Here is a 21432-nt window from a genome sequence, read left to right as displayed (position 1 = left end):
ATGCGGGAGAGTGTGGTATCTGTGGTGTTGAGGCAGGAAAGGGAACGCCTGGGTTGCTGAGAAGAGCGGGGCAGATTCCTTGGGTTTCATAGGTGGTAACATACAAGCAGTTTCTCTTTGGAAGGATTCTGTGGTGCTGTGGCCTCTAGCTGCCTTTCTTGTTCTGACCCCCTAAGTTAAGTTGGTTTAAGCTTTTTGAAGTGGTTGGACAAATATTATTATTTTAATGTAACCAGGGAAAGAGGGCAAAACACCTCTCTGGGGTGTCAGTAAAAATGGTTTCATTATTGCTGTTTAAAAAACTGATAAGACTCTGCTGAACTCCTACTTGCTCCTATTTCTGATTTACTGGTTTGGCTGTTGGTTCATTAGTACACATTTTAATCTTGGAAAGTGTTTTCAAACAAGGTTAAATAAGATATCCTAACTTGTCTGTTGTAAGCATATACATATTTAGCAGTACGTATTTAACAAAGCTTGTGATTTTTCTCCCATGAATACAGGTTTTTTTTGTAGCTCATTTATTAATGACTAGCTTAGCTTAAGGCCTGGTCCATGCTTAAGAAAATAGATTGACCTAGATAAATCATTCAGGTCTATGAAAAATTTCACGATCTGAGTGTTGTAGTTAAGTTGATGCTGATATAACCCATGCTGTAGATGCAGCTCGGTTGAAGGAAGACTTTTTTTTTTCCACTTGACCTAACTGCTGCCTCTTACAGAAGAGGATTAACTACATCCATGGGGAAAATCCTTTCTGTTGCCTGGGGAAGCAGGCTATAGTTGCATGTCTGTGATGGCTGGAGTGTGGATATACTCAATGGCTCAGAATTAGGGATGTTAGCGAGTAATTGACTACCCAATAAGCATAAGGAATAGTGATAGAAATGTAGCCGTGTTAGTCTGGTGTAGCTGAAACAAAATACAGGACTATGTAGCACTTTAAAGACTAACAAGATGGTTTAGCTCATCATCTAATAAACCATCTTGTTAGTCTTTAAAGTGCTACATAGTCCTGTATTTTGTTTCAATAAGCATAAGGTAGTCGACTGGAGTATTGACTACTTCCTTCCCCCCCTTGCTGCCTCTGAGGAGCAGCGGGGGGGGGGGGCAGGGGGAGGGAACTGGTGCTGGGGGGGAGCTGGCTTAAAAGCCAGTTCCCTCCAGCACTGTCTGCCCTCTCCCCTCCCCCGCTACCTTTATCAGAAGCAGCAGGAGGGGGGATGGGGAGGCTGCTCTGGCAGCATTCCCTGTCTGCAGGAGTTCTAGTGGGGAGCTGGCCCCCCCCCCCCCATGGGACAGGGGCTGCTGCCACCAAGTAGGCCCTATTTGTGGTGGCCCGTGCTGGCCGTATGCAGAGAATGCTTCTGCAGGAGCACCAGCATCAGGTCAGGGCTAGCTGCCACGAACAGGGGCTGCTAGACTCAGCGTGAGCCGTGACTGAGCAGTTCCGGCTCGCACAGGTCTGGGATGCTGCGCCTCTGTATTTTAAATGTAGTAAGAGCTGGTGGGCTCTTACTACATTTAAAATGCAGAGACATAGTGCGGGTGGCTCCTGGAGCTGGCACAAGCTGGGACTACTTAGTCCTAGCTCAAGCCTGCTCCTGGAGCTACCCTTGCTGTGGCTCTCAAGAGAGGTCTCTATTGACTAATCATGTAGTCAATACAAATTGTATTGATTATACGATTAGCCAGATAACTGCAGTTAAACATCCTTACTCGGAATGTGAGTTGGAGTAGTATAATGTTAGAAGTCAAATGTCAGAGCTCTTACCTTTTTCTGTGTCTCTAATAATCAAGTGAGATGACCCTTTTCTGTTAACTTTATCTTGAATCTGCACCCTCAGAATTGGGTGTGTTATTTTAGCTACAGTTATCACTGGCAGCTAAAGTACAGAAAGGAGTTGCATTTTTAATGCGCCTGTAAATAAATACCTAAGCATGATTTGAAGAAGAACAATAGATCTCAAGAGCAACTGAAGAGATAACTTGCCCTGTTATAAAGCCACTTCCTGCCAAAAGCTACGGAAGAGACTTGAAAGAAAGAGATCAGTGCTCACATTTTTGGAGGGTTCGCTTGTGTGATTGTGACTAATAGTAAAAGGATTAGAGTAGCGCATCTGAGATTGGTTTTTATGCATTTGTAGAATGCTTAAAATAGGGACGCAATCTCTGATGTGCCTACACTATAAATTAACAGGCATTCTGTAACAGAGCTTGGAATTGAACCTTAGGCTTCTGACTCTCCAGTCTCTTCCTTCCTCCTCCACCATAGTATCTGGCTTTGAGGTCCATGTTTGAGACTGAGATGTGAAATTTCTTTCATATATATGTTAGGGATGTAAAATCCTGTTTAATCAATTAGCTGGTTAAATGTTATGTTTAACCAGTTAATCACTTAAACCGGGGTGGGAGCAGGCCTACTGGTGGGGGATTGCTCTGTGCAGATGTGGGCTTGCTGGTTAACCATGACCATTAATCTGTTAACCAGTCACCTCCTTAGTATGTACAGTAACTCTCTGCAAATATATTTCCTTTCTCCCTTAAAATACTAATAATGAAAATAAGCAAAAATGGTGACACTTTTGAGCCTATATTGTGTTTTTTGGCACATAGGTGAAGGACCAGTCAATTTTGTTATTAATGTATAGCTGAAATTTTAGATGCAGACAAATATACAAACAGGTTCTTATTTTTAAATGCTTTTCACTTCTCTGTTTAGTTAAAATATAAAAGTCATTCTGACTTGTATTTGTTCTTTATTGTATTGTTTGTATAATATTTGAGTGCAATCCCACATAACCAGGTAATAATTTTCTACAGCTAGCGCTGAGTACACATGTATGGTTACTGATTCATATTCCAGTACTTGGTGACTTATTAGGAGGGTCTGTGATACACTTGAACTGTGCAAACAAGAGAAATGGTGACCTAAGTTCTAGCTCAGTGGTCAACGCGGGCAACGCGGTGCCCGTGGGCGCCATGGCGCCTGCTGGGGGATTTCTGTGCGCCCGCTGAAACATCTGGGCTGGCCCTCCCCCCCCCGGTGCGCGGCACATGCATGGGCCGGCCCGGGGCGCTTGGGCGGCCCCGGCCCCGGCCCCAGGGCACATGTGTGGTGCTGGCCTGGGGCGCGTGACTCGTGGGCAGCCCCGGGCGCGCGGCACATGCGCAGTGCCGACCCTGGGCGCATGGCTCGTGGGTGGCCCTGCCCCCGGGTGCGCGGCGTATGCGTGGCCCTGCCCCCGTGTGCCCGGCACGTGAGTGGCTCTGCCCCCGGGTGCCCGGCAGCCACGCAACATTGGGGACCACTGTTCGAGTTGTTTATCCCAGCAAAGTAAAAAAAATGCTTAAATGGTTGTATATACAAAATTGTATGCATGTTTGCACTGTTTGAGGACATAACTAACCTACAATTCTGTCAAAACATCAGCTTCTCTCCTTTCCTAAAGAAACGATCAGCAAACCTAAAAACCACTGTAGAAACTGAACTACTTTCTCATTTGGAAAAAACTACTTTCTGAAAGAAAGTGATCCATTGAGTTGTCTTCATTCTAGTGCTCAAATGCTTCATGCATGGAGCAGCTAGTTAGTGTCAAGAGGATCATAAAGATATCTCTCTGGTCTTGGCATGTAACATCTTAAAACATGTTTTCTAGTCCTTATTCCGTCAGACAGACCATAACAGACTTCTATGCTTGCAATAGTTTTGATGAAATGATTGGAACAAACATTCAGTCTTAACATTGGGAGCCAGTCACACTGCAGTCAAGTGGTTTGTTTAAAGTTGCAGGATTAATTACATTCCTTTTGATCAAAGATCAGTAATGTGTAGTTATTTAGAGAGATGAATGCCCCTTTTCATGGTTTCATCTAGCTTGTGGTCCATTTCTACTCCTGTTGAAATGGCTAAGAATTGTGCCGTTGATTTCAACATGAGGAGTTTTGGAGACCTTAATCAACTGTGGAGGAGTTGATAGTTGAAGACCCATAAGTTTTGCGTGTTTACTCAAGTTTCTTGTTTGTAAACAGCTGCATTTAACACACAGCTTATAGGAAAGGTCTCATTAATATATACATAAGTTAAGCAGTTACTAAAAATGCAGAAAGTGTGATATTTAAGTTAACAGCTTACTGTAGTGATTTTCCTCTAGTTCTTCAACTTTATGCATTGATGCACTTGCTGTAGTTCATTTTCTGTTTGTATGGGTCTTTCTAAAAATTCTTCCATATTTGTGAAAGGAGGAAAATGTGACTGACTCTAAAACCACAAAATGGGTAGAGACACTGGAGAACAAATTTGTTTGTACTACCTAGAACTCCGGTAACTCAGGTCAGTGTAGAGTTACTCTAGCTTCTTCTGGGCCAGAATCAGAATTTTTAGTAGGGCCACTAAATGATTACAAAGATGGTTTGATTGCACAGTAAATTAAAAAGCCATTAAATATTTTGGATGGTTTTAATTTTTTCAAATATTTTGATTTCAATTACCACACAGAACGTGAAGTGTTCACTTCATTTTCATCATAAATATATGCTTTGAAAACCCCCAAAAGAAATTGTATTACATCAGTGGTCTCCAACCTTTTTACACCCAAGATCACTTTTTAAATCTCTGAACAGGAGAAGATCTACTGCCCCTTCCTTGAAGCCCCGCCCTCTCTATTCTCTTCCTGTCCATCACTTGCTATCCCCAGCCCTTACTTACACACTCTGATAAACAGTTTTTTTAAATAATGCGATGTATAAAATTAAAATCACGTGTTTATAGTTATGAAATAAATGGTCTTTTTTTATTCATGCTATTTAAATCTAAAATGAAGCATTTATAATTATACATTTTGTGGGGACAGAGTTCTGCAGCAGGGGGCAGGAAAGAGGGAACAGGGTGCTGGGAGGGCAGAGGACAGGGTTCTGCAGCTGGGGACAGAGTGCCAGTGGGGACAGGAGAGTGGGGACAGAATTCTGTGGCTGGGGGCAGGAGAGTGGGGACAGCGTTCTGTGGCTGGGGAGTGGGGTGCCAGTGGAGGCAGAGTCTCCTGCATCATCTGCCTCCCAGGATTCCCCCCCCCTCCAGAGGGGAACCAGCATATGCCTGCCCTGGGGCTGAACCCCCGGCGCAGGGAAGCCCCGCACGTGCGCGCACGCCTGCCCCGGGGTCAACCCCCCCCAGTGCAGGGAAACCCTGCGCACGCCTGCCCTGGGGCCGACAGCCCGGGGGAGGCGCGCGGGGGGGGGGGGGGATCTCACCCCTCCTGTGCGGTGCAGGGAGGCGATGCTCCCTCCCACAGTACACCCGGCAGAGCAGCTAGTGCTACTTCCGGAAGTGGCGCTAAGCTGCGGGACTTCTGTCCATCCCCGGGAAGCCTACACTACCTCCATTTTCACTTGAGGTAGGTAGTGGGGCTTCTCGGGGGTGGGAGGGAAATGGGGGTGGGAGGGAACAGGATGCCTCGCGATCGACTGGTCGAGGCCTCGTGATCGACCTGTTGGTGACCACGGTATTATATGAATTGAAAAATACTAGTACTCCAGTGCAATCTATTTATCATGAAAGTTAAACTTACAAATGTAGAATTATGTACCAAAAAAGCTGCCCTCAAGAATAAAACAATGTAAAACTTTAGAGCCTAGAAAGTCTGCCCAGTCCTATTTCTTGCACAGCCAATCACTTGGACAAACCAGAAGCTTCAGGGGGTAGCCGGATTAGTCTGTTTCAGGAAAAAAACAACAAATGGTCTGGTAGCACTTTATAGACTAACAAAACTTGTAGATGGTATCATGAGCTTTCGTGGGCACAACCCACTTCTTCGGATGACCGGAGTTTTGAGTTTGGGATGTGTACACTTGAAATAAATAGGAGAGGGGAGAGGGGCGAGGGACAGAGCATCAGTAAGTATCTGAAGATTGGATAGTTAAACCGAAGCAGATAAAAATCAAAGTCAATAGATGTATCCTTCCTGACATGGGCGTCTAACAGAGAGCTGTTTGAACCTTCTGTGGTTGTTAAATTGATAGTGTCCTAACCAACTTTCATCACAATTGAGTCTATTAGCATGTGAATTTAATTTGTGGATGAACTCTAATTCCAATGCTTCCCTGTGGATCTGGCTGGAAGAACTGGTTTGTGACAAAACAGCTACTTGGAGATCTTTCAAAGTATGATTTGGAAGGTTGAAGTACTCTCCAATAGGTTTCTGTATGTTTCCTTTGCGTATATCTGATTTGTGTCCATTGATTCTTTCCTGCAGAGACTGTCCAGTTTGTCCAATGTATATAGCAGTGGGGCACTGCTGGCATAGATCATATTCCTGGATGTGCAGTCAAATGACCTTTTGATTTGGTGGCTGATGTTATTGGCTCCAGTGATGAATTTGCCAGTATAGATATATGGGCAGAGTTGGCATCTTTTTGGTTGCAGGGCTGGGTTCCTAGAGGCTTATGATGTGGTTGTGTGGCATGGTTACCAGAAAAAATTTGTTTCAGGTTAGAGGGTTGTCTGTAAGCAAGAATAGGCTTTTCTCCCAAGGCCTCAGAGTGAGGGATCATTCTCCAAGATGGGTTGTATATGGTGTATAATGCGTTGGAGGAGTCTGAGTTGTGGACTATAGGTAACAACAAGAGAAGTTCTGTTTTCTCTTTTGGGTCTGTCTTGAAGTAGTTCATGTCTGGGTACTTTTTTGGCTCTGTCAATTTGTGTTTTCACTTCTCCAGGTGGGTATTTCAGTTTTAGGAATGCTCTGTAAAGATTCTGTAGGTGATTGTCTGTGGGGTCAGAGCAAATCCAGTTGTATCTTAGGGCCTGGCTGTATACAATAGATTGGACAAACCAGTTTGTTTTCAACACTAGAGAATGGCTGAAAAGACAGGAAAAAATTATTTAAGTTTTTCACTTGTCTTGGTTCTGGTATAACTTCAGTGAGTGGTGTGATTCTCCTCCTCTCTCTCCCTGCCCCTTTTCTTCCCTAATAGTTGTACCAGTAAAATCCCTGGCATGGACATTGTTATACTGTTAAAAGTGCCTTACATTGGTATGTGATAACTGTAGTCCTATGGGAGCCAGCTAAAGTCACTCAGGGTGCACTGCAAAAAATGGGGCAGCCATTCCCCAAAGCTGGTGGTTAGTCCAGTATTGTTTACACCAAGCCAGCACAAAACTGCTTCTCTGTTACCTTATTTGTTAACTAGAAGTCCAAACAATGCAGTTCCCGTAAAGTACCCAGCATCAGGCTACCACCCAGGCACCCAAGTCAAAGTTCCACCAGTCTCAAATGATAGGACACATTACATTCCAGGTCAATACATATTTCAGATCTTTTCCCAACACAGGTTGCCAATTCTCATTAACTAAATTAAAATGTACGGTATTAAAAAGGGGAGCGAGAATATTGATTAAAAGAACAATACACACATAGACCCGTACTCAGTACCTGAGGTATAGATACGTAATAGAGATGGTGATCTTGTAGTTACAAAAAGTTTTTAGCATTAGTCCAAAATTCATATAAAGGGTGTACCATCTTAAGACTGGAATCTCAATCCTTAAGGCTTAGGCTTCACCTGCAAGAGACCTTAAACAGATCCGAGACACATATGATCAGGACCCAAGAGCCTTTTTATACAATCCTGGGCAAATAGGCTTTTGATACAACCTTCTGTTTCCCAGCATGGTAATTAACATAAGATAATTTATCCATTAAGCAATTCTCACAAACTTTAGAGACATCTTGACAATGACATTATCTCACCTAAGATTCACCTCAGTGTTAATATTCCCTTTTGATCTCTATCAGCAGTTATAGTGGTAGACATGAATGCTAGCCATATAAACAGATCACTCCTAAGATATAAATAAACACATTACTAGTATAACCCCTAATTTCTAACAATACAGGTGTAGTAAAATGAAGGCCTAAAACATAAGCCCACGTAGCACAGGCGTGTTCTGAGGCCTAGCTAACAATAGACAAAACATGGCTAACACATCTGAGTTTTGTTAGATGTTTCCTTAAGGCAAGCCTCTTGACTTATTTGGGTAGGCCTCTCAGCTAACTTTTCCCAAATTAACAGTAACCCCTTACCATTCACCTTGTTGCAACTCTACAATAAGTTACTTTATTACAATAGAAATGTCAGTGATAGTACAGCCAGGACTTCATAACTGTTAATTCTAACCCATTTATTTTTTTATCACTCAGATTTTTCAAGCTTGGTTTCTGCTCACAGTTCAACATTTCTGAAAGTTAAACAAAATCTTTTCAGGTTTCTTAAATACCAGGAGAGGGGAAAACATGATTTTCTTAATTAAAAATTACATCCTACTTTTTAAAAATTTCAGCTTTCCATTTCCAGCTGAAGAACTTTATGGAGAAAGCCTTCACTGATACTTGGTTTATGATAAAAATAGTTCTTGATATAACAGTTGAAACTGCAAATGACTTACAGTACACATGCGATAAATCTTCTCTTGTAAAGAATGCAAGCATAAAAAAGCTTAGCAGTGCATGCAGATATACTGTAAGTGGCTGCATTAAGGATGGAAAAAGTTGTTTAAAAATGTAACTTTGTAACTGCTAAAAATCCTAATGGTTACATGTGCTGCAGGTTCTGCAGTATAAAGCTTATTTATTCTGCTGCAGAGCTCACAGCAAAGCCTCCCTGGGACCAGGGCTAGCAGCCCCAGCTGCCCCCACTTCCATAGAGGTTTTGCTGCAAACTGTGCAACCAGGTCTCTGAGAGCAGGGCTGTAACCTGTGATGGAGGAAGGGAAGAGGGCTGCTTTGGCTGACCAGAGCAGCCCCTGCTTGTGGTGGACTCTGGGCTAGAGCAGCTCCCTGCCTGGGGCTGCTAGGGAGCTGCTCCAGCCCCTACCAGTTAAACAGAACCAGTAAAGAAAGGCTTACTAGTTAGTTAACATCCCTAAGATGTAAATGATTATCAGTTATTTTACTAGACAAGTAGTTGATGGAATTTCCCTCAGCTACTCCATAGGCACTTTGCATTCCTCCTTTGCGAGGGATCCAGTAGATATAGTTTACTTAGCTTTCCAGAAAGCCTATGACAGGGTCCCTCACCAAAGGCTCTTAAGTAAAGTAAGAAAGATAGGAAACAAAGGGTAGGAATAAATGATAAGTTTTCTAAGTGGAGAGAGGTAACTAGTGGGGTCTCCACTTGGAAGCCCAGGGTCAGGTGGGGTCCTCAGCTGACCCAGATTCAGTGCAGCTGCCCCTTTGAAAAACAGCGGCAGTATTTCAAAGAGGCAGCACTGCGAGAGCCTGGGATCAGCTAGAGTCCCCAGCTGACCCCGGCTCCGTGACTTGCTGTCCCTTGGAAACACTGCCCTGGCACTGCCAAAGGGCAGCACTGCAGGATCCTGGGGTCAGCCGGAGTCCCCAACTGGCCCTGGGCTCCTAATGTGCTGCTCCTTTGAAGTGCTGAAGTGGCGCTTCAAAGGGGCAGTGCAGCATTAACGCATTACAAAAATTAATGCATGACTCCTGCCCTGCATTAATCGCAGGCATGAACGCACATCAATTGACAGCCCATCTTATTATAAATGATCTAGAGATAGGGGTAACCAGCGAGGTGGCAAAATTTGCAGATGATACCAAACTGCTCAAGGTAGTGAAGACCAAAGCAGATTGTGATGAGCTTCAAAAAGATCTTGCCAAACTAGGTGATTGGGCGACAAAATGGCAAATGAAATGTAATGTTGATAAATGTAAAGTAATGCACGTTTGGGGGGGGGGGAAATAATCCCAACTATACATACCACGTGATGGGGACCAATTTATCTACAACTACTCCAAGAGAAAGATCTTGGAGTCATTGTGAATAGTCTTCAGAAAACATCCACTCAATGTGCAGCGGCAGTCAAAAAAGCAAATAGAATGTTAGGAATCATTTAAAAAGGGATAGATAGAAAATACCTTATTACCTCTATATAAAACCATGGTTCACCCACATCTTGAACGCTGCGTACAGATGTGATTGCCTCATCTGCAAAAAGATATATTGGCATTGGAAAAGGTTCAGAAAAGGGCAACAAAAATTATTGGGGGTTTGGAGCAGGTCCCATATGAAGAGAGATTAAAGAGACTTGGACTTTTCAACGTAGAAAAGAGGAGACTAAGGGGGGATATGATAGAGGCCTATAAAATCATGAATGGTGTGGAAAAAGTGAATAAGGAAAGGTGATTTACTTGTTCCCCTAATATAAGAACTAGAGGTCACCAAATTTAATAGGGAGCAGGATTAAAACAAACAAAAGGAAGCTTTTCTTCACTTTTGCGCACAGTCAACCTCTAGAACTCCTTGCCAGAGGATGTGGTGAAGGCTAGTACTTTAACAGGGTTCAAGAAGTAGCTAGATAGATTCATGGAGGTTAGGTCTAACAATGACTATTAGCCAGGATGGGTAGGAATAGTGTCCCTAGCCTCTGTTTGTCTGGAAACGAATGACGGGAGGGATCACGTGAGGATTTCCTGTTGTGATCCCTCCCTCTGGGGCATCTGGTATTGGCCACTGTTGGCAGACAAGATACTGGGCTAGATGGACTGTTGGTTTGACCCAGTATGGCCATTCTTGTCTTCATACATGTAAGACTGAAAATACTGTTGGAACCAGTAACAGCTGTAAAACCGGAAACAGTGTTTAGTGTTTGCCAATTGTTACTGGCTCCATTCTTGTCATACAATCTAGTTTCTTCCTCTGAGCCACCCATTATTACTTTCACCTTACTTGGATTAAGTTTTGACCAAATTTATCTCAGGTCTACTTTTGATCCTCTGCTTGGGGAAGCAAAGACACTTCTAGTTCAGCATCATCTCTATCAAGAAAGTAGTTAAAATGTGTTTAAAAATATTCAGCAGTTGCATGTTGACACATGGGGTGGTGGTGGCCCCCCAGGATCTGGTGTGCGGAGGTAGTTGGCTTAAAAGCTGGCTCCCTGCGAGCACTGGCTCCAGCCTGTTGCGCTTTCCCCCTTCCCCTGCTGCTGCATCACATGCAGCAGTGTGGCGGGTGGGGTGGGGTGGAGTGGGAGATGTAACCATGAAGTTTAACGCTGTTTACACTATCACGTCCCTACTGTCTATTTCATTTGGGAAGGAGGTGTAGAGGTGCTTATCAGCATGCTGACCAGGCTGCTGTGTCATCAGTTTTGCTGTCTTCAGTGGCTTCAATTACACATTAGAAAGGGTGGCAGAACCCCAAAAGAACATCCTTGGTGCATAGCCAGTTACCAGCATGCCCTTCAGGATCTCCGCTTGTGGTTCTGCTCTTGTATCTTAAATGTTTTTACCTGTTCCAGGGTCCACGGTTGTTTAAAATCTCATGGTGAGCTGTCATTAGAGTCAAGTAACTAAACATGTCAATAACATCTGGGCTCCTTAACTTTCTGTTTAAACTAGGCACTGATTATAATTAAGGCCTTATAAGCATAGTGACAAGCTGGATGTTTCGAGAATGGGTATTATAGAATCAGCGCAGTGGTGTAAGTTAAACCTGTGTCAATTTATTGGACTCTGATACATTTTCAGAGGGCTGCAGATATTTTGACCACACACAACTGCTTTGAAAGGGTTGTGAGGAAGCTGGGGTTTTTGGTGTCTGGATAAGGGACAGTTGATACTCTTGGCACACAGAAAGCTTTGGGAGGCTGTTTGGACTGGAATAAGTGTATTGTATCTGCTAAAATTGTTAACAATGACCTAGTTAACAATCTCAGAGAGGTAGCATTTAGTCTGTAACTTGAAGAACAATGATTTTTTTTTTTAACAGTATAGTCATTAGTTTTCCCATTGTCCTGAATAAGAGCAGTTTGTACCTCTCAGTTACTCAAGGTTGTCTGCAAATGCGAAGACTTTGGGCTGATTGCATTCGGTTAACGTTTAAAGGGCTTTCTTTGGCATCCTAAGGGCCACAGTAATTTGAGAACATTCTATTGCTACAGAAATCATAGGTACCAAATTATGGCCAGCATTAAGTGTTCTAATTAACTATTTAAACGTCCTTGTTGCAGGGTTAGTTTGTGAAGTTTGAAACTTCAGCCACACATAATGTACCTGTTTAAGATCTCAATATGCATATTACATAGCTTTTTGCACTCTCCCTTAACTCCAAACAGGTGGAAGGATTTTGCTCAGTTTTTCCAGTCACCTTTAAACATTGCCTAAACATCAAAACATTCAGCCCAAAATATGAAAGTCCTGAATAACTAAACAAACATGATTATAATGGAAACAGCTTCACACATTTAACCATGGCATGTGCTGTCAGCATTCAGTTTTAAAGGATTTCTAAAGCATACCCTGTCACTAAAACATAATGACCAAATTGAATTCACAGAAATGTTCTCAAAATTTACAGATAAAGACAAAGATGGGATGGGGGTTGGTTTAAAAAAGATGAAGTTGGATGAAGTTTAAAAACCATAGGGCATAGGATTCATAGGAGATTTATGAAATAGTATCTCAAGATGCCTCTTGAAACTGAGGAGAGATGGAACTGACATAATTGTCAGGATTGATTAAGTTTAGCTTAGTCACTTTCACCACAGCAAGTGTGATTGCTTCAAATCAGGTCATTGGGAGACATCATCTACGGTTAGGAGGGTAAAAACCTCAAGGATGAAACCAGATTTAAACTAATGCTGCTAACTTAATTTTATAAAAGCCCTTATCTATGTAGGACGATCATAAAAGTATCCCTGTGTGGATGCTTACTTTGGTATGAATGGTATTAGTGACTGAGCTTAAACTTCTTCGGAGTGACATGGTAAACAGAAAAAAGCACTTGGATCCATCTAACATCCTTTCCCCCCAGTATAGCTATTGGTTTAAATTCCCAGCATATAAACTATGCTGAATAAAACTCTCCTGATCTTTTAGTTGACTGTGGGTAGAATTTCCCCTCCATTGATTGCAGTGGGACTTTGCTCTGGGGACACCCTGCATCTTTATAACATAGTCATATTTAAGTCAGTGGAGATCAGGAATCTGCCCATACAAATCCATTTGAGAATAACTCCTAGACCAGGCGTCGGCGGCCTTTTCGAAGTGACGAGTCAAGATTTAACCCTCTTGCCCTGGGCTGGGCTGCTTTCTCAAGAGGGGGGAGGCGCTCTGCTGCGTGCCCTATGGACGCCTGGGTCTATGCAAACCTTTCCACGGATTACCAGTTGCTAATGGAAACTCAGTTAATTACAATATTATGCCTGAGCCATTTTGCTAGTGCTGCAGTTTAATTTAAATTATTAAACAGATTAAATGTTTTAACTTTCTCATGTTTATTTAAAATGAAGTTTGATAAACTAAGTAAAATATCATGTCCAATACACACACTTCAATGTTTTATTTATTTATGGCAGGAGTGGGGAACTTTTTTAAGGTCAGGGATCACTGACCCACAGAAAAATCAGTTGGGGACCACAAGTGAAGCAAAAATACTCTTCCCAACCCCCTCTCCCCCAATCCTCACTGATGTAGCCCCCAGCTGAGACACCTGACTCTTCTGGTTCTCCAGCCCCCATGGGGTATGGGAAAGGGGCAGGAAGGACTGAGGATAGAGCTTTCCATAGGCCAGATTTACTTTTCTGGGATTCCAGAGTTAGTGGCTTTTGTGGTCCCCCTTAGGCTCTGGGATGGGAACAAAAATGGGGGGCTCAGTGTGTGGGACAGGGCTGCAGTATCAGGGTGAGAGGTGCAGGGCAGGGCAGGGTGAGGAGGGCAGGGTCTGGAAGGGAGTTTGGTAGCAGGAGAGGCTGTGGGGGGGAGGAACGAGAGGGAGTTTGGAGGCGGGAAGAGGATTGGAGGAGTAATGCAGAAAAGATGGAGAGGCTGAGAATGCAGCCAAAGAGCTAGTTGAGGAGAGAGGCAAAGAAGTGGGGAGTAAAGGAAAGTGCAGCTTCTTCAAAGTAAAATTGTATGTGTGCCCCACATCTTTCCTTTGTTCCAGCCTTGCTTCCCTCAGCCCTATGACGACCCCCTCCCCCAGCTTGATCCTCTGCATCATCCCATGCCCCTCAATGTAACCCCTGCCACCACATCTCTGTGCCCCCAGCACAGCACACTCACAGGCAGGGCAGCAGTGCTGGGGCAAGGAGAGTAGGGTGGAGGGGCAGAGTCTCTTCCATGCCCATCCCAGCCTTTTGCCTGCAGACTGTGGCAGGCAGAACCTGCAGCTGCCCAGGGCTGGCTCTAGCCTAGCCAGGCACAGGAGGGCGCTGGGGGAGGCAATCCCTGCCCTGTGCACAGCCCAAGGGGAACAGAGTTGTGCAGCCTGTGCCCTGGCACACCGTGTGCGCCAACCACCCAACCCCACCCCCTTCCAAAGCAGGAGGCAGAGCCAGGGATGCATGCATGCCTCTCCCCTTCTCCCCCCCCCCAAGCAGGAAGCCAGAGCTGGTACTTCCGACTGCAGCTGCACAGCTGAGGCTGAAGCCATAGCATGGGCTCCCTGCTGTGTGGGGGAAGGGGCGGGGCTGATCTCCCACCCCACGTGCCAGTAAAAATCAGCTTGTGCTGCTTGTGGCATATGTGTTGGGGCTTGCTAACCCCTGTCCTAGACAAGTATCAGAGCGGTAGCTGTGTTAGTCTGAATCTGCAAAAACAATGAGAAGTCCTGTTGCACCTTACAGACTAACCGATTTATTGGATCATTAGCTTTCGTGGGCAAAGACCCACTTCATCAGATGCATCTGACGAAGTGGGTCTTTGCCCACGAAAGCTTATGCTCCAATAAATCGGTTAGTCTGTAAGGTGCCACAGGACTTCTCATTGTTTGTCCTAGGAAAGTCGTGTATTAGTGGGTGTTTTTGAGTGCTGTTTTTGGTGCTTTCCCTCTATTGTTCTGAGCTAGCCTCTGTTGGATCAACTATAAGCCAATTGATGGTAAGTTGAGAGGGTGGACAGGGTTAGTTGGCACAGATTCGAAGTGCAGCTGCATAATAAACCTACGCTTACAACCTCTACCTTATCACTTTTCACATTGCCTCAAGGAATTTACAATCCAAAAAGACAAGAGCAATAGGTGTATAATCATTTATCATTTCCCTATTGTCAAGCAGGGCTGTGTCATTGCTCCAACAAGGTTTTCTCTACTTACCTTGCTGTAATCCTCATTCTTATCTGAGATCACAAAATTTGGCATCACAGTAGTTTACTCTCATCTAGGGATGTAACTGGTTATCTGCTTACCAGTCCCAGTTAACTGGTAGGGGCTAGAGCATCTCCCTGTTCGCTGTGGGCAGAGGGTTGCTCCAACCCTGTGGGGTTTGTGTGGGTTGCAAGTTTGTTGTATGGGAGTTGTGATATTGCTACTAGGGACGTGAAAGTTAACTGGCAAGCATCACTGCTTACCGGTTCTGGCTAACTGGTAACCAGTGGGGGCTGGAACAGCTCCTCACCTGCCACAGGCAGGGGGCTGCCTCAACCTGACAGGGGGCCTGCCATGGAAAGAAGCTGTTACGGCATCCGGAGCAGCCCCTGTCTGCTGCAGACCCAGGTGCCCTGCAAGCAGGGGATAGATACTCTGCTCGTGGTTGCGAGTGAGGAGCTGGCAGCAGCCCCAGAATCGGTCTGGGAGTCGGTAGCCAACCCCAGCAGGGAGTGGGAGCCTCTTAGGCTAGGAGTTGTTCCAGCTGAGCTGGAACGGTTCCACCCTGGATCTCACTTCAGTCAGTTAAATTTTAGGTCAACCCAATGTTTAATGCTTAGGTCTATACTATTGATACAGAGAAAGCATGATATAAGAACATAAGAACAGCTGTACTGGGTCAGACCAAAGGTCCATCTAGCCCAGTAGCCTGTCTGCCGACAGTGGCCAGCACCAGGTGCCCCAGAGAGGGTGGACCGAAGACAATGATCAAGCGATTTGTCTCCTGCCATCCCTCTCCAGCCTCTGACAAACAGAGGCCAAAGACACCATTTTATCCCCTGGCTAATAGCCTTTTATGGACCTAACCTCCATGAAATTATCTAGTTTCTCTTTAAAATCTATTATAGTCCTAGCCTTCACAGCCTCCTCTGGCAAGGAGTTCCACAGGTTGACTACACGCTGTGTGAAGAACTTTCTTTTATTAGTTTTAAACCTGCTACCCATTAATTTCATTTGGTGTCCTCTAGTTCTTCTATTTAGGGAACTAATGAATAACTTTTCTTTATTAGCCCTCTCCACACCACTCATGATTTTATAGACCTCTATCATATCCCCCCTCAGTCTCCTCTTTTCTAAACTGAAAAGTCCCAGTCTTTTTAACCTCTCCTCATATGGGACCCCTTCCAAACCCCTAATAATTTTAGTTGCCCTTTTCTGAACCCTTTCCAAGGCCAAGATATCTTTTTTGAGGTGAGGAGACCACATCTGTACACACAGTATTTAAGATGTGGGCATATCATAGTTTTATACAGGGGCAGTAAGATATTCTGGGTCTTGTTTTCTATCCCTTTCTTAATAATTCCTAGCATCCTATTTGCCTTTTTGACTGCCTCTGCACACTGTGTGGAAGTTTTCAGAGAACTGTCCACGATAACTCCAAGATCTCTTTCCTGATTTGTCATAGCCAAATTAGCCCCCATCATACTGTACATATAGTTGGGGTTATTTTTCCCGATGTGCATTACTTTACACTTATCCACATTAAATTTCATTTGCCATTTTGTTGCCCAATCACTCAGTTTGGTGAGATCATCTTGGAGTCCCTCACAGTCTGCTTCTGTCTTGGCTATCCTAAACAGTTAGTTAAAATTATATATATAAATATATATATATATCTTATTTATATATATGTATATATCAATAAATAGAAGATTAGGGTTGGAAGAGACCTCAAGAGGTAAATCTAGTCCAATCCCCTTCCCAAAGCAGGAGGAAACCCCCAACCTAAAAAAAAATAGCCTTGCAGCACCTTAAACACTAAGGGTACGTCTAGACTACAGGCTTCTGTCGACAAAGAGTGTCTAGACTACATTGAGTTCTGTTGACAAAGCAAGCTGCTCTGTCGACATGGTAGTGTAGACGCAAAGGACAGTTTACATGCAATAACACCTTCTGTCGACAGAAACTCTGTCGATAGAAGGCGTTATGCCTCGTAAAATGAGGTTTACCAGCGTCGACAAAACTGCTGAGTTCTGTCGACGTTATGTCGACAGAACTCAGCAGTATATGTCCACTTTTGTCGACAAAACCCTGTCGTCTAGACACACCCTAACAAAACATGTAGGTCGTATCATGAGCTTTCATGGTCACAACCCACTTCTTCAGAGTTGTGCCCACGAATGCTTATGCTACCATCTACATTTGTTAGTCTGTAACTGGAAAAACTTAAGACAATTAATAGTCTTGCAGCACCTTAAGCTAACTCAGCTACCCCTCTGAAGCTTTTTAAACCCCAATTAAATCATTCCTGTCAGGGCTTTGTCAGGGTCAGTAATTGAAAATCCAGGTTTGCAATTTAGTTTGGACACTGAAGCACAAGCTTGGAAACACCAGCTCCACAGACACTGATCTGGGTTTACAGTGCAGTGTAGGCATGCTCTTTGATCTGCCTGTTATTGCTCCATGAATTATTTCTTGTTAATGCCACTTACTATCTCCTTGTGATAGTGGGAGGGCGTGTGTGTGTGTGTATGTGTGTGTGTGTGGGGGGGTGTTCTGGGTCTTATTGACAGAGAGGAGATCAGTTTTTAGCCACCCTCATTTTTCTACTAGATGTCTTGTTCTTCTGTGTCTATACAGTCAACAACTTGTAGATTGTTTAAACTGCTCTGCTCTGAATTGGTGTTGGGAAGTATATGTAGGAAAATCAGGGCAGCCTTTTGGAAGGGACAGTGACAAATCTAGAATTAAAACTATACACAAGGATAGAGAAGGCTTTTGAAATGTTGTGTGCGAAGGTCTCGAATCTGACCTAAATATGCAGGTTTGTACAGCTTTTTATTGTGTTAAAACTGCTAGCTTTGGAGCTCAAGTATCAATTGGTTTGTTTAAAATGGAAAAACTCTTAGCTTTGCATTATAGTTGCTTGTGCATCACTACTGTTTGTTTAAAATCAGAAGCACAGCCAGCTTGTAATACTACCTGTAGCTTCTGTTTCACATACTGCATGAACGGTTCTAACTGGTTTTTGGACTAGTAGTTCAAAAATGACTGATCACCTTTTACTTCGCTGACTTCATTAGTGTGCAGGTGAGTATTATAAGAAAAAAATTAAAATTGACAAAACTACAGGCCACACAAGTGTTGTCGGAGAACTTCCTCCCTCTTTGCTTTTTTTGCCCTTCTGAGCTTGTATTTTTGCATGAGACCCAAAGTATGTGATATTAATATTGCAGAATATACAGGAAGTTAAGAGCTAAAGGCCACTGTCCTCTGGTTTAGATTCATAATGTGACTGGTTTTAAAAATAAATTCCTGTTTCTAAGTATTTTGTCAGATTTTAGAGCTTATGTTGTGAAACTGAGAAGCTTGATCACAACTGTGAATTGTGCTTGGACTTGAAAGGAAGCTGTCGTATTATAACCTTACCTCTCTCTCCACTCAATCTAGGATTAAGAGCAAAGTTTTATTGGGACTGGTTACAGTAGTGAAATAGTTCAACGAAATCTCTTGTGCAAAAAAGGTTAATTCCATGCTAATGTAAATATACTTTTTTAAGACTATATGAACTGCCCAATATATTGCACAAGTCAGAGAAACAAGCTGAAACTGACTGCTAATGATGCAGTGTCATTTCAATTAGCATGGACAAAGGTTAGTCCTCTTAGCTTGGACAAAATCAATAAATGCTGAAACATAAAATTCATTTTTCATATAAACATTTTAGCAATTCAGAATTAATTATCATTACAGGAAATCCTGCTTTCCTAGGGTGATGATATGTTGTGTTTAAGGAACTGACAAAACAGCTTCCACAGTGCAGTTATGGTTGCCCCATCTCCAAAAAGAAGCACTAGAATTGGACAGTGTCAATGAAGATCTTTCGGGGTCTAGAAAAGCTTTCCTAAGAGACAGAGATTGGTAATGGTCACTTTGGAAAAGATGACTGAGGAGGAGAGATGACTTTTATAGTCTACAAATATCATGAATGATGTGGAGAAAGTGAATAAGGAGGTGTTGTTTATCCCTTCATGTAACAAAAGAACCTGGAGTCATCTAATGAACTTAGTATGCAAGCATGTTTAAAACATAAGGAAGTATTTCTTCCTGCCTGTCCATCTGTGGAACTCATCAGGGATATACTGAAGGCCAAAAATATAACACAGTTTAAAAAGAAACAACCTTCTACCTTACTTTATGGAACGTATGTCTGTTGATGGCTATTAGCCAAATCGGTCAGGGTCAGCCACCCCATGTTTTGTTTGTCCCTTAACCATTGGCTCAGAAGCTGGGACTGCATGACAGGATGGATCATTTAATTGCTATGTTCTGGTCATTCCCCTGGAGGTATTTGGCATAGGCCATTGTTGGAAGACAGGATGTTGGTCTAGATCAGAGGTGAGCAATAATTTTTGATGGGAGGCACTCCAAAAAATTGTAAAGTGGTCAAAGGTCACATTCTCTCTTCCATGATTATTAATGGGGAAGATGCAGGGTCTGGGATGGAGGTTGGGGTGCAGAAGGGAGCTTGGGATAAGGGATTGGAGTGTGGCTGTGTGTGTGGGGGGAGGGGGAAGGGGTCTGAGAGGGAATTGTGACCTAAGGCAGGAGATTGGGGTGCAGGAGGTGGTACAGGGGGTTTGGGTTGTGATCCAGGTCACAACCCCTTCCTGCCCTAGGACAGGGGGCTTTGGTGCAGGGGTCAGGGAGGGAGTTGGGGAGCATAGGTGTGTTATATGCAGTGGGAGGGGTGAGGGTTTGTGGTGGGAGGGCCTGAGGTGCCAAAGGCAGGCTTTGGCTGGGAGACTTATCTGGGAGACTCCCAGCCAGCACGCTTCACAGGCAGGACCCCTGCCATGGCCAGGCAGGCAGGGAACATGTTTGTCTGAATAGCTAGGAGCCTGGGGGAAAAGGGGGGGGTTCTTCTCACACAGGCTGCCAATGGGTTTGTGCTGGGGTCAAGGGCAGCTGATCAGACAGACTGCATGCTGCAGCCACTACTCTGAGTGGTGGACAAGCAGGGACCCTGCCTGAGGCCTCCCTGCTGTGTCCGCCAGCTGGATCCTGCAGCTTGGTAGGCTGGATCCAGCCCAGGTCTAGATGGACCTTTGGTTTGACCCAGTATGACTGTTCTTATGAATTGAGGCAGCTTTTTTTAGCCAATCACATGTCTCTAGGTGACTTTTTTATTACAGCTCCTCGTTGCCAGCAGCATCTTTCCAAAATAATATAGTTCCTAACTTGGAACGTTTCTGCTTTGTCAGTGGATACTGAACATTTTTGTGGCATTATTGCTTCAGGAGCTGGCAGATGTTGGTGTAGTAAGCTGCATGGCCGGAAAGCAATTGTACTTAAGTTTTATATGCCATATTCATCACCAATTTAGAGTAGAGGTGGTACACCAGAGCAGAACTGGGAGTAGATTAATTTCTCAGGCAGTCATGGATGCTTGTTTTCTCTTGGCATTGAGCTTGCTAGTTACTCTTTGTTCCTCTTGCTGAGCCATATCTCCTACTTGTACGTTTGTCTTCGTAGCAGGTTGAACTGGTTTTTCTAATAAAATGGTGACTTTTTTAAATTGCAACCCTCTCTTCAAGCTTAAACAGGCTGCTGTTAATTGCTTTCTCATAGAATAAAACCGCTATCCACAAACAAACCATAAATGTATGTACAGCTTTAACTGTTGCTCCTCAATTCCTTTTTTTATTTTTAGCGGCGGCTTCGTCACCTACGGAATATTGCTGCTCGTAACATTGTTAATAGGAATGGTTATCGCCTCCTGGATACCTATTTCACTCTTCACTTGTGTGATAACGCTAAGATATGTAAAGGTAAGAGCCTATTGACAACACTTCTCATGTAACGCCATCTTCCCATACAGTCTCTCCTGATGCTCTTTGTATTTTTTTTATTCATTCTAAATTGAATTTGTTTTGTTTCTTTGTGACTTGGTGCCATTAAAAGGTGAACTAAAGATAAATCTAAAAGGGAGAATGAAAGCTTTCAATCAGCAGATAGACCCAGCTATCAGTCTTGCAACTGGCAAGCTGAGTGATTTGTGTGCTTAGACTACATCAGTACCAATAACTGGGCTGCTAGCAAAATAGGTACCCTGATATATAAAGCAGTCAGTGTCTGCACAATGGAATACTGCCCCCCTCTAATGTGTTCAGATTAGGGTTTCAAAGTTTGGTCTTTTCTAGTGACTCTGTACAGTTTTATTTGCCTCCTGCATTGATAGGCAGCTGAAAGATCTGAAGCAAGCTCAGTCAAGCTGAACCAATTCTTGAATAAACATTCAATTTCTCCTACATCTGACCTAGTTGCTGCTGTTGC

General features: G+C 43.7%; 1 protein-coding gene across 2 annotated transcripts in view; it reads left to right on the top strand.

The window, feature by feature from the left end:
• UVRAG (UV radiation resistance associated) overlaps positions 1 to 21432 on the top strand; it is a 127384-nt gene that overhangs the window by 634 nt on the left and 105318 nt on the right. For both annotated transcript variants that reach the window (XM_075919535.2, XM_075919534.2), the window contains exon 2: positions 20810 to 20927. In XM_075919535.2, coding sequence (XP_075775650.2) covers positions 20810 to 20927 — 118 coding nt within the window. The remainder of the gene's footprint in view (positions 1 to 20809; positions 20928 to 21432) is intronic.

Source organism: Pelodiscus sinensis, chromosome 1, assembly GCF_052426305.1.
Source record: "Pelodiscus sinensis isolate ZL-2025 chromosome 1, ASM5242630v1, whole genome shotgun sequence".
Lineage (NCBI taxonomy): Eukaryota > Metazoa > Chordata > Testudines > Trionychidae > Pelodiscus > Pelodiscus sinensis.
The sequence above is the reverse complement of the archived record's forward strand: the minus strand, read 5'-3'. Positions and strand labels throughout refer to the sequence as shown.